A 13,039-nucleotide genomic window follows, 5' to 3' on the forward strand; every position below is an offset into this window, starting at 1 on the left:
TCCTCCATTTGAGGCAGAACCTCACCCTCGACCCGAAGCGAGCAATCCACCCTTTTCCGATTGAGGACCATGGCCTCAGATTTGGAGGTGCTGATTCTCATCCCAGCCACTTCATACTTGGCTGCAAACCGCTCCAATGAGAGCTGAAGATCATGACACGATGACGCCAACTGGACCACATCATTTGCAAAGAGCAGAGATGGACTCCTGAGGCTACCGAGCCGGAATCCCTCCGCCCCCTGGCTGCATCAAGAAATTCTGTCAATCAAAGTTACGAACAGAATCGGTGACAACGGGCAGCCCTGGTAGAGTCCAACTCCCACCCTGAAGGGGTCCGACTTACTACCGGCAATACGAACCACTGAATATAAATGTAATGTGAAATTATTGGTGGTGCCAAGGTTTATAAAATAACAATTGCATAAACCACTGTAAATCTTTTAAAATGGGAGAAGTTTTAAGATGGCAGCAATAAACTTTGATCCTCTGATCCTCTGACTCGCTGTTAGCGCAATAATCAAGTCAGATTCAGAAATTTGTTTCTCCAGACTGAAGTAGTTCAAAGAGCTATCCACAACAGGTTAGACATTAATTGTGTATAATATTTCACACAACCCTACTTCGATAAAATCTGAGCTATCACTTAAAAGATGAAGGGAAACAAGAGGATGGAAAATGATGTCTCTACAGAATAACAAATAATGTGTCTGTCTTTTATAAATTAAAGTTTGTCTCTTGATGGCACATGTTTGCCTCCAGATCACAGTGTGCTTCTTTCTGATCCCTCCTTACTTCCCTTTGTCAGTAAGGGGTGAAGAGAACTGGCCCGTGTGCGGTGCGGATGGGGCCCGGGGCCGGCCTCAGCAAGCTCAAGGGCGTTCCCTGTAGGAGGTGGGGATGGGGGTGGTGAGGGCGGGAGGTCAGCCCAGGAGGACAGAGTGCCAGCTGATTTGAAGATGCTGCCGCTGCCATCGCCGCAACAACAACCAGAGGATTTGGTAAAAGTCCAGGCCCCAGGGTTTTTGGAAGTTCCTTTGAAAGAGTCAAGATAAATCAGACTGTCAAACAACCGAGACGAAGGATGCATTCAAAAATCAATCTTTAACGGCGGGTTTTAAGAGAAAGAGATGAAATATATAGAGCGTGAGAGTAACAACGTGAATCTGTACCATGAAGTCTTTGCGCTTCTTGTGCCGACTGAGCAGAGGATTAGGTTTGCCCGCAACTCCATCCCGATGCCTCCTGCTTGATATATGCTGCAAAGTCAAAGCAAGAAATGAAGAACAAATATATATATATTTTTTTCAGTAAAAGTCAAAGAATTCACTCCTGTGTAGTTTTCACCTGTTTCAGCTGCAGCTCAGAGCTGACTCTGACGTTGCATATCTCACAGTGGAAGGTGCGTTCCTGAGAGTTTGGGTCATTGGAAACCTCCCTGCCCTGCTCAGGGCTGGGTTTGGGACCCAACCGTGGGTACACTTTAATGGGGCCAAGTCCACTTTGAGCTTCCAGGATAGTTTTGTGTTTGGTACCTGAAAACAATTAAAAATAATTAAGTTTGCCTGTAAAGTCAATCACTGAGTTATGCCTTGTAACTTTAGTGGTCACTGAACAACAGCTTTTCACCAGATTACTTTGAAATAATTAAATATACTTGGATAGAAGATATCCAGAAGATTGCACGCATCTTATTTTAAATAAAGCTCAGAAGTTGCATTTTAATCAAAGACCAGGAACAGAAAACCCAAGAATAGCGCCTCTATCTCCTGCACTTATTTCCCATCTATTACTGCTACTCAAACAAATTCAAATATAAGAAATGGGACTGTAAAAGTCTCTCAAGCTTCGCTCCTGCACTTGTTTTTTTTTTTTTTGTTAAACTGTGTGGGTGAAAAGTCCTCCAAGTTGTTAAAAAAAAACGATGTTAATTTGCAATTCTATGCCTGGACAAACCTCCAGAGTGTCAAGTGAGATGATAGAAACCTCCAAAACTCCAGATACAAAATATATCAAGTTCAAATGTAAGATTAATATTTTTGTAATTGCATTGTTGGGTGGGTGAGATTGGATTTAATGTAGATTTGGTGAGATTTGTAGTCAAACCTTGTTTTAACTACAGTAGGTATTTATGCAGCTGCAATGCACCTGTTTTAGTTTCCTAAAGTTAAAATCCAGAAAGATCCTTTCAAAAGAGCCACAGTGGAGTTTTTGTTATTGCTCTTGACAGCTTGTAATGCAGTATATTTAATGCAGATGTGCTCTGAAAAAGCTGGACTAACCTTTGTTATGTGCCTCCAGCTGTGAGACGGAGTTAACAGCTACTTTGCAGACAGAGCAGTAGAGGAGCTTCTTTGCTTTCTCCTCCTCTGACTCTCCTGAAGAGGGACTGGGGGCTGGGGACGGCGTGTCTGGATCCGCCGAGGGGTTACTGAGGGCTGCAAAAGGGGATGAAGACGAGGACGGCAAAGGCGTGCTGACAGACGACAAAAGAGGACACTCTGGGTCTGCTGGGATCTGCGCTGAGAGGCTGCTGGGGGTCAGGGGTGACTCTTTGAAGCTGGGAGGGGACTCGGTGTCATCTAGAAGTACAACAATCTCACATTTAACATTTTATCATCGTTGTTCAGATGAATTTCTGTAAGACAGCTGTGAAAGTGGGTTGTTAATTTAATTTATATTTTATTTGCAGGTTTGTGGAGTTTCAAACAAGCGGACACAAAACTCTGTTCTGGTTAGTTCAGACTGTTTCATCATTTCATCTGTGTGAATCTGGGACAGTTTCTTCACTCGTGCACATTTGTTAACGTGTCATTTGAAAGTGAGCTCACCCTGCTTGGTATAATTAGGATCAGGGCTGCATGGCAGGAGACCGGGTGGAGAGGGCGAAGCAGGAGGGGGCTGTTTGTCTCCATCTTGGAGGCGAGACGTCTTGGGTGTCTCAATACCTTTCACCCTTCGAGCATGGCGGTTCCCTTTATAGTGGGCCTCTGCTTGATTCTGGATTAAAAAAAGAAGGTATTTCACAAGATTAAATAAAATATGTTTGACTCTTTTACAACCAATATTCTGTTTTTCTTTTTCTGCCACTCATATTCCACAGGCCCATCCAACAACACCTACTGGTGGCAAAAAGATTAATAATACTAATTTTGTCTCACTGAAAATTCACTACATAGTTTTAACTCCTTTTCTTTGTTTATCCATCCACACACTGTGTTTCTGTGGGTTGGTTGCTAACAGCCATCCATCTTCATGGAGACACTCTCCAACTAAATCTATCCAAGTCATTCAAAAGCTAGAAAAGCTAAACGATCCCTCGAGAAGGTTCCTCAGGTTTTCCTGTAAAAGGAGACGACCAGGAGGCATCCTTATCAGCTCACTGAACCACCGCAGCTGACGCCTTTTGAAGAGGAGTGTAAAATGTATAAAATCCTGCTTTAATATAAAGCAATCAAACAATAAGTAGAAATGAGCAGTTTGTAATAACTTGTTAGGTTCAGGGATCAAGTAATGACAAAAGGCATAGTTTTGCACACAAGAGGCAATTTCTTAGGTTCACGTATTTTTTACAGTGCAGTTGCTCAAATCATACAAAATATGTTCTCACATAACTCAGTGTTCACAAAACCTATAACTATTTTAGCACGGCCAAACAGTTGTTAGAGCTGTATGAATAGTATGAAGGTCACAGGATCTGCCTCTCACTCTTTCAGGGTGGAGGTTTTTGAGCCCGTGCACACATGTGTAACCACGCTGGCGCCGCCCTCCATCTTCAAAATGTGCTACACTTCCAGGACCTGCAGTTCAGTAAAGTGCTGCCCCAGACGGACCAACCCATGTGCTCTCTGACTGGGTTGTTAAATTTGTGATTGAAATGATGTTGACCTGAGGACATCCTGTCATAACTCACATGTGCAAGTTGAAACTCACAGACAAGTTAGGGAACTCGAGCGCAGCGTTTCACACACAGTTTTTTTGCTTTGTATCTAGTAAACAGGCATTAACAAAAAAATGTAACTTGTATAATTACATTTTACAAATACTAATCTTTTATACACACACGCATTCTTATTTACAAATGCTCAAAGCAGAAATTCTCAGCCATCTTATTTTTCAAGGTTATAAAACTTAATTTGAAAAAAAAAAAAAAAAATTACAAGCACAAAATATTAATGACTGGAGTTTATGCCCAAAGAAAGATACAAGCTCCCTCTGTGACCTGGAAAGAAGTAGAAAATGGATGGATGAACAGGCTTTTGTAGAAGCGTGGGAAAGTTGCATTACATAGAGTCGTACGTGCTCATTTTTATTTTTCATTATAAGGAGCAGTGGCTCTCCATACTCTCCTCCAGATGACAAAGTATCTAAGGGTGAGCCTGACCACCTGACTTACTGAGCTCATTTCAGTCACTTGGACACAAGATTGTATTTTATCCACCATGATCTGTATCTCATGGTTGCAGGTGAGGGATGGGATTTTTTCCCCCACTACAGCAAGGCCAAAAACACATAGCTCTTCTTATTTACCAACAGCTGCTGACAAGACATTTGCAAATCAACTCCCCATCTTTGCACAAATTTCACAATCAACAGGGAGAATGTGAAAAAAACCCAAACATAAATGATCTAAAAATTGTAAAATACCAGAAAAAAATAGAGGTTGGCGTGAGGCGAGACAAAAAAGTCAAAAAGTTAGAAAAAAAAAGGAGGAATCTAAACTGGCTGGATCTCTGAACAGTAAGAAAGGTACAGTTTACTATTGTTATGGGATCGCTTTTTGAATGCAGATGAGGCAAAAACTCAAAAACTGCTGTGCAGCAAAACAAGCAAAGAACATCTGCGGATGACTGTGATGGAAGTTTCAGACTGCAGCAAAAACAGGCTATTTTCAAGATGAATTTCCAAGATGAAAGAGGATTTACTCACAAAGTCTTATTAAAGTGTATTGTTGCCTGCTCTTTTCACATTGTTTAACCTGGCTCTAATCGTACAGCGTTCCATATCGAACATAACCCTCAGTAAACCCAGTTTTTCTCCTGGTTCAGTCCTCTGTGGGTTCTGCAGCTGACTGCATCGCCTAGGCTGATAGCTTGCTGGTGTGATGTGCTGATGAGGCTGTCAGAGAGGATTAGCTTCTGAATTTTCTTGTCCTTCTTCACCACCAAAACTGCTCTGCTGAGTTGATGATGAACATTGAGTGGTGGGATTATCTAAAATGAGCCTGACAGTGACAGATGACAGCTAGCTACTAAAAGAACTGAAGCACGTTCAAAAGCACACACTGACGAGGACACAGGAAAACACTGAAACACAAAGATGCCTAAATACAATCCTTGTGTGATGGTTTAGAGTTTACATCTGGGTCATTATTAAGAAAAGTTACGCATATATGTTTTAGATTTTGTTTAAAATGTGGTATGGTGCAGGGTCAAGTGGTTAGCATTGTTTGTTTTAGTGGTCCCAACTTTTTACCTCCTGACCCACAATAACAGCAGCAGAGATTGTGGTCATAAACAATAAAAATAGTCACGTAAACAAGAACATAATGGCAGCACAAACAGCTTTGACGAACTTTGTTTTTGTATTTTTATTCCGTCATGACAACTTTTTACAATATTTTTAAAATCTTTTACAACAATTATAACATTTAGCCATTTGCAATCTTTATTTTTTACTTTTAATTTGATTTTTTTTTGTCCATCCTCATTTTGTATTTTGTGACCCAAACTTTTGGAACTACACACATCAAAAAGGTCTCATGGTCTTACACATGTGTTGAGTTATATACATGTTTTATTAGAATTCAAACACATCTTAAGGACCCAAATAAAGCACCTCACAGGCACATGTCTGGGGGGCTCTGAGGAAGAAGGTTACTGGGACACATCCAAGATGGCCGTGTAAGCCTGGGGTATTAACTGCCAGTGATACTTACCCATATAGCCCTCATCCTGATTAGTGATGACAGACAGGCAGATATAGCTCTGCCTGTGAAACCTTACTCCTCGGGCTGCTGCTGCCTGCAGCCCTGCAACTAGTCGGAGACATGAAGGTCCTCAAATCTACTCACAAATGACAGCACGGAGCTGCGACAGGAGAAACTAAACCTCTGAATCTCCTCACTAAAATGAAAACTTCAAGAGGTTGTGTTTTATTCTACTTCTTGTCATTTTGTGCTCTAGTAACTTTTAATGTACTTTCTCTAATATGTGCGTTTGAACATCAACTTAATCATAAAAACCATGTAAGGAAAATATATTGATTTTGATCCAACTTTTGGGATACAAAAGGCAACAGGTGACTAGTTCCTTTATAAAACAAATTTGTATTGTTTCATGTAACTTGGTTGATGAGGCAACAAACTTACATAAACCAGGAAATGAACACAAGGAGCAGACTAGGAGTCACAAGGGACAGGATGTCACAAGGGACAGGGCGTCACCAGTGGACAGATAACAATGTCAGGACAAGGACTAACACAGAGACACAGACCTACAGGAAACACCAATTAGACCAAGTGATGACACATGTGAGTAATCACGGATGCCAGAGAAAGAGACAGAGGATGCAAGACATTAACACAACAGAAGATGGGGCTAGATACTAAAGAAAAACAACCCCTATAAAGAGAAACAGAGGATCGGGGGAAATAAGCTGATACCAGGGACAAAACCACAACTCGTACATCTTTATGTTAGATATTAGGCACTTCATTGGAAATATTTCCCTGCTGCAAAAAGCTTTACACTCCGTATAAATCCCCCAACAGCAGCAGCATGTAGTGCTGCAGTCATGGTGAAATCAGATGGATTTTAAACACTAAATTAATTTCAATATTTAACAAAAGCAGGGATAAAAATACAAACACTTTCCAAGTCAATGGACCCTGTGTTGATGCAGAGAATGTGCAGTATATTTATTTCTGTTGTTTTGCTGACCTAAAATGGGAAACTCCAGCTCAGTGAAACTCTGCAAGGATGAAAAAAAAAAAAAAGATGTTCTGTTTGCAATAAAGGCATTTTTAAAATATATTTGAGAAAAATAAAAACAAAACTAATTTGTTTTCATGATGTACATCTATAATGAATATGTTGATTATATATTGATGTGACAGGTTATACATTTAGTTCAACACAGTATGAACAATTGCCTGTTAGAAACGATGACAGAGGCATGGAAAGAAGGATTTAAGCGAATGAAGTAGCAGAAAGGGGATTTAAGAAGAAAATGAGCGCAAGTGAATGTTTCTAAAATCCTTTTTTTTCCTACGGAGGATATGCTTTGATGTTTTATCTATAAAGCGACAAAGGCACAGAGAGGAGATAGGAACTGGTCGAGCAGCCAAACCTGCTGCGCTGAGAACGAGCAGCAGCGACAGGAAGAGGGGGAGGAAAGGAGGCTGAGAGCTGTTCATACATCCTAAAACCCCACAGAGGGAGAGCATAATCACTGAAACTGATGAGGAAAATGAAAATGAAAAGGCAACTGAACAAACAGGATGTGGTAATAGAACAAGAACAGAGAAGGAGAAAAACAGAGATGGAAGTGTCCGGTGTTGCACAGCAGTGGGAGGATGCAGCACGATGTGACGTCAGCCTTGCAGCAGAGCTGAACACTGACAGGTTAACCTGTTCTCTGTGGCCTTCACTGAATTACACTGTTATAATTACATGTGGTGTTTCAGTGACAGTGCAGTGAGAAGCGCCAGCTTCCCAGTGGCCACAATTAACCAATCAATCTCTGATATTTAAAGACTTTAAGTCAGCCTGATGAAAAACAAAGCACTCATCTGCCTTTAAACTGCAGTAAGAGGCCAGACAGCCTGAGAAAGCTAAGAACTGAACTGTAAGCAGAGCATCCCTTCATTATTAAAGAATGTCCAGCACCCACTCTCTCAGGTTTCTGTGGAAAAAGCTGCAGCGCAGCAGATGCACAGTGTGCTTTGAGAAGAGAGTCGGCAAACAGGTGTCTCGGTTCAAGACTTCTCACCACATGGCACGGCCATGACAGAAACCTCCAGAAGGATTGGTTTTATACATGAGCCCTAAGCGAAGTCAGAGGTGTTAAGTGTGCAGATATGAGGACCCTAAAGCAAATAAAAATGCTTAACATTCAGGTATGCTGCACTCATGTAGGTCATGTGAGAACATGCCGGTCTGAAGAGATATAATTAAGTGGCCGCTTACAGAGTAAGCAGGGCAGTCACACATGTTTCAGATGCCGGCATGTGTCCTTTATGCACCGCTGCATTTAAAGAGCAAACATTTAGCACTTAATCACTGTCATATTTTTAGCTAGACTTGTTTATATCAGGCTTTTGTTTAATTTTTGTTAAGTGTCTACTTTAAGGTGCCGGCCCAGATCTTATGAATTAGGATTCTGTGATAAACATATGAAAAAATATTATTTAACCAGTGCTTTCAGTAACATCAGCCTGGAGAAGTTGATACGATTGATGAGCTATGGACAAGTCAAGTGTGAGAGGGGACAGGAGCAACTTGCCTTTAAACAACTACCCAATAAAACTCAAACCCTAAAATTCCTCAAAGGCGTGCAAACTGTCCATGGATTTTCATGCCAGAGTTTTAAATGAAGTTATTTATGCTGAGAAGGTTCAGAGTTATGGTTATTTACTCATAAATGACCTCAGGCGCAACCGCATGCAGTATTGTGAGGCCTTGGTAAATGTGTGTGTCGGGAATTACTCTCAGCTACCACCACATAATATTATAGCTCAACTTCTGTAAAATTGACCAAGTCATAACATTTTTTGTGTTGAATAATGTCAATTAGCTGTGCTAGCTATCTTACATTAGGGTGACTCCAACAGTTTATCAGTTATAGATATAAATACAGTAATTACTTCCTGAGAGATTCATGAAAACCCATCCTCTGGTTTATGAGTTCAATTGATAACAGACAAACTAACACACAGACATGGGTAAAACATTATTGGGGGGAGTGGGGGGTCGGGGGTGGTGGTGGTGGGGGTGTTTAAGGGCCTTGCTCAAGGGCCGGAAGCCTGGGTACTTCCTGTATGAATATCATTGTAAGTAATTAAGTAAGTACATTTTATTTATATAGCATATTTTACAGGTCAGAAACCACAAAGTGCTTTGCAGAATACAAGACATAAAAACACAAGATAAAAGATAAAAACACAAAGAAAAAAGATAAAAGAACATGCGTACGACAAGACAAAATAGAACTAATGAAAAGCCAATCTGAACAAATGTGTCTTCAGCTGCTTTTTAAAAGTATTAAGAGAATCAAGGCAGTGCAAAGTCAGAGGCAACACATTCCACAGTCTGGGGGGGCACAGCTCTAAATGCTTTATCCCCTCTGATCTTAAAATGAGTCCGTGGGACCATTAACAGCCTTTGACTGGAAGATCTGAGGCTCCGAGAAGAGGAGTAGGGCTCTAAAAGGTTGGAGATACAGACTGGGGCTTGACCACTCAGGACTCTAAAAGAACTAAAAAATTTTAATGAATTCTAAAATGTACCGGTAGCCAATGCAAAGAGATTAAAACTGGTGTTATGTGCTGTCTTTTCTCTGTGTTAGTTAAAAGCCTTGCAGCAGCATTCTGAACAGTCTGCAAACAATCAAGATCTTTCTTGGTCAAGCAAATGAAAAGACTGTTACAATAATCCAGACAGAATGTAATAAAAGCATGGATAATCATCTCTAATTCAGCTTTTGACACAAGAAATTTAAGCCTAGAAACATTTCTTAGTTGAAAAAAGCAATTTTGATTCATCTATGAGAATGTCATTGCAATGACATGGCAGAATAAAAAATAATGCCAAGGTTTCTGAGATTTGGTTTGACAGAAGAGGCTAATACACCAAGGTGTTGCTTAATTTCAGATATTTGATTGTCAGGAACAATAATTAAGGTCTCAGTTTTGTCGCAATTAACCTGCAGGAAGATGTCACTGAGCCACTGTTTGATATTGCTAATAGAGTTTAACAAGGAAGGACAACTAGCGATGTTCAGAATGTCTGAAGGAACAATATAGCTGAATATCATCAGCATAGAAATGATAAGACACATCTGAAAACTGACTTATTATTTGGCCGAGGGAGAAAATATACAAAAGAAAGAGAATAGGTCCCAACACTGAGCCCTGAGGTACCCCACCTAGCAGGCGCTTGGATTCTGACATTATCTGGTTTGCACAAACACTAAATTTTCTGCCAGAAAGATAGGAGATAAACCACTCCAGTGCCAAGCCTGATAAACCAACTACATCTCGTAGCCTGTTAATCAAAATACTGTGCTCATCAGTATCAAAGGCAGACGTTAGATCTAGGAGAACTATAACCATGGATTCTCCAGAGTGGAAGCCTGGGGTACTTCCTGAATGAATATCATTGTGGTTTTTTTTTTTTTTGTTTGTTTGTTTTTTCGGGCAGCACGGTGGCGCAACTGGTAGAGCTGCTGCCTCTCAGCGAGCTGGTCCCTGGTTCAAACCCCGGTCCAGGGGCCTTCTGGGTGGAGTTTGCATGTTCTCTCCGTGCATGCGTGGGTTTTCTCCGGGTACTCCGGTTTCCTCCCACAGACCAAAAACATGCATGTTAGGCTGATTGGTAACTCTAAATTGTCCCTAGGTGTGAGTGACAGAGTGAATGGTTGTTTGTCTCGTTTGTCTCTATGTGGCCCTGCGATGGACTTGCGACCCGTCCAGGGTGTACTCCGCCCCTCGCACAGTGATTGCTGGACATGGGCACCAGCGACCCCCGTGACCCAAAATGGAATAAGCGGGTAAAGATAATGGATGGATGGATGGATGGATGTTTGTTTTTTCTGGTCTAACTGTGTAATGCAAAATTGTTGGTTGAGTAATGGTTTATAAAATAGCCTTTGCATGAAAGGCTATAAAATATTTGAGATTAGAGCTCTTTTACAATAACACAAATCCACTTTGATCCTGCTCAGACTGACTGTTAGCTCATTGTTTGAATCAGAAATAAACTTCAATTCTTCACACTGAGGTCATTTAAAGCACTGTCTACAACATGTGAGATATTAATTATTCATAACCCTTCTGCAGAACACTGTTTCAAAAGATTCAAAGTATTGCTTTACAGGTCAATAACTTTTTTTTAAGCATCATTTAAGTGTTTAGTTGCTTTTCATCAAAATTTCAGGACACTTTGAAGCAATCTGACAGTAGTAGACACTGATTTTCATTACTTTGAAAAGTTATTTCTACTGATGAAAAATGTTACTTGATCATAAATGTTGCTCTCATTCAAGATAATTTTTGTTAAAATTTACCTTTATCCACCAAAAGATGGCCAAAGTTATTAAAACATTCCTTCTGGTTATGTGCAAACACCTTTGCCACCTCACACTATAAAAGGTCCAGACTCATCTGTCATGTCCACCAGTAGTCTTTGAATACGAACATTATGAGTTATTCACTTTCCAGCTTCTGTAAACACGGCTACCTCTTTAATGGTGACACTCAAATCATTCCTCTCAAGTTTCATGACCAGACCTCTTTAATTTCATCTTGGCTTGTGTTCACAAAGCACTGGCTGTCAAAAGGGAAATGCAAAAAATGTGCCTGATCAGCAGCCTAGGATGAGCTGTTGTCATCTTCCTGCTTCACACCAACACTCACAAATCTTACAGCCCATTAAAATCTTCCTGCAAAACAAGCTTGTTATACTCACAAACCTGCCATAAACACCTGAGACACGCACTGTATGACCAGACAAAACATACACATCTGCAAGCAAAAATGTAAAGCCTTTTAAAAACTCACGGGGTTCATTTATTTATCATTTCATTTGTTTTTTCTCCCACAGAAGAAATGGAAACTGATACTAAATGCAGGCCACTGGAAATTATTCTTCCAAACAACAGAGTCTAAGTTAAGCAAGCAGGGATTTCTGTTTCTTCCTCGCTGCTGCAACAAGCTAAAAGTGGAGCTGAGATCCAAGTTTTCACCTGCTGTGATGTCAATCATCAGTCTACAACACTGACTCCAGATAATTCACATCATAGGCTACGATTGAATTAAAACAGGGCACTCCTGCATAGTCCTGAAGCACTTTAAGAGAATATCAGATTATCACAAGTAGCATAACTTTCCTACTTTCCTCACCCACCTTGTTATACATCAGCCAAACAAGTCTCTTTGTTATAACTTATTTATATTTTTCTAATATTCACTTCAGTTCAGTTTATTTATATAGCGCCAAGTCACACCAGAAGTCATCTCAGCGCTCTGTGCGGAAACATTCACATACATAAACAGTAAGTTATTATTTATCAGAGGAGCAGACTGTTTTGAGTTTAACTTCATTGCAGACGCTCATATTGAGCAAGCACGAAGGCAACAGTAGAAAGGAAAAACTCCCTCATGAGGACGAAACCTCCAGCAGAACCAGGCTCAAGACAAATGGCCATCTGTTTCGAGCAGCTGGGTTTGAGAAGAACAGATACACAATGGCAGGTTGAGAATCATGTGTTAAGGTAGAAATAATTTAAAATGCAAACTATTCAATTGTAACAATTCATTTTAAGAAACATGCTCAATTTGTCCCCTTATAGTCTCAGCCTTTGGCAACATACCAAGCCAACCCTAACTATAGGATTTATCAAAAAGGAAAGGCTTAAAACTGGACAATGTGTCAGCCTCATGGACAGAAACTGGAAGTTGGTTCCACAAGAGAGGAGCCTGATAACTGAAAGATCTTCCTCACATTCTGCTCTTGGAAACTCTAGGGACCGTGAGTAAGCCTGCAGTCTGAGAACAAAGTGCTCTGTTAGGAAAATACGGGGCAATAAGCTCTATAATATAAGATGGAGCTAGGTTGTTGAGGGCTTTGTGGGTTAGCAGTAAGATTTTGAATTCTATTCTGAATTTGACAGGGAGCCAATGGAGAGAAGCTAAAACTGAAGAGATATAATCTCTTCTACCAAATTCAGTTAAGACTCTGGCAGCAGTATTTTGGATTAACTGAAGACTTTTTAAAGAAGTTTTTGGACACCCATATAATATATATGAGATAAGACAAGATAT

General features: G+C 40.4%; 1 protein-coding gene across 1 annotated transcript in view; it reads right to left on the reverse strand.

Moving 5' to 3' along the window:
- Window positions 1-623: 623 nt before the first annotated feature.
- Window positions 624-13,039, reverse strand: part of LOC119412840 (zinc finger protein 385A) — a 34,451-nt gene continuing 22,035 nt past the window's right edge. Inside the window, exons 3-7 of the mRNA XM_037679877.1 lie at window positions 2,829-2,997; window positions 2,280-2,579; window positions 1,345-1,532; window positions 1,170-1,256; window positions 624-1,032 (exon numbers count right to left, since the gene is read on the reverse strand). Coding sequence (XP_037535805.1) covers window positions 802-1,032; window positions 1,170-1,256; window positions 1,345-1,532; window positions 2,280-2,579; window positions 2,829-2,997 — 975 coding nt within the window. The 3' untranslated portion in view covers window positions 624-801. The remainder of the gene's footprint in view (window positions 1,033-1,169; window positions 1,257-1,344; window positions 1,533-2,279; window positions 2,580-2,828; window positions 2,998-13,039) is intronic.

This window comes from Nematolebias whitei, chromosome 7 (genome assembly GCF_014905685.2).
Source record: "Nematolebias whitei isolate Nwh7 chromosome 7, NemWhi1, whole genome shotgun sequence".
Lineage (NCBI taxonomy): Eukaryota > Metazoa > Chordata > Actinopteri > Cyprinodontiformes > Rivulidae > Nematolebias > Nematolebias whitei.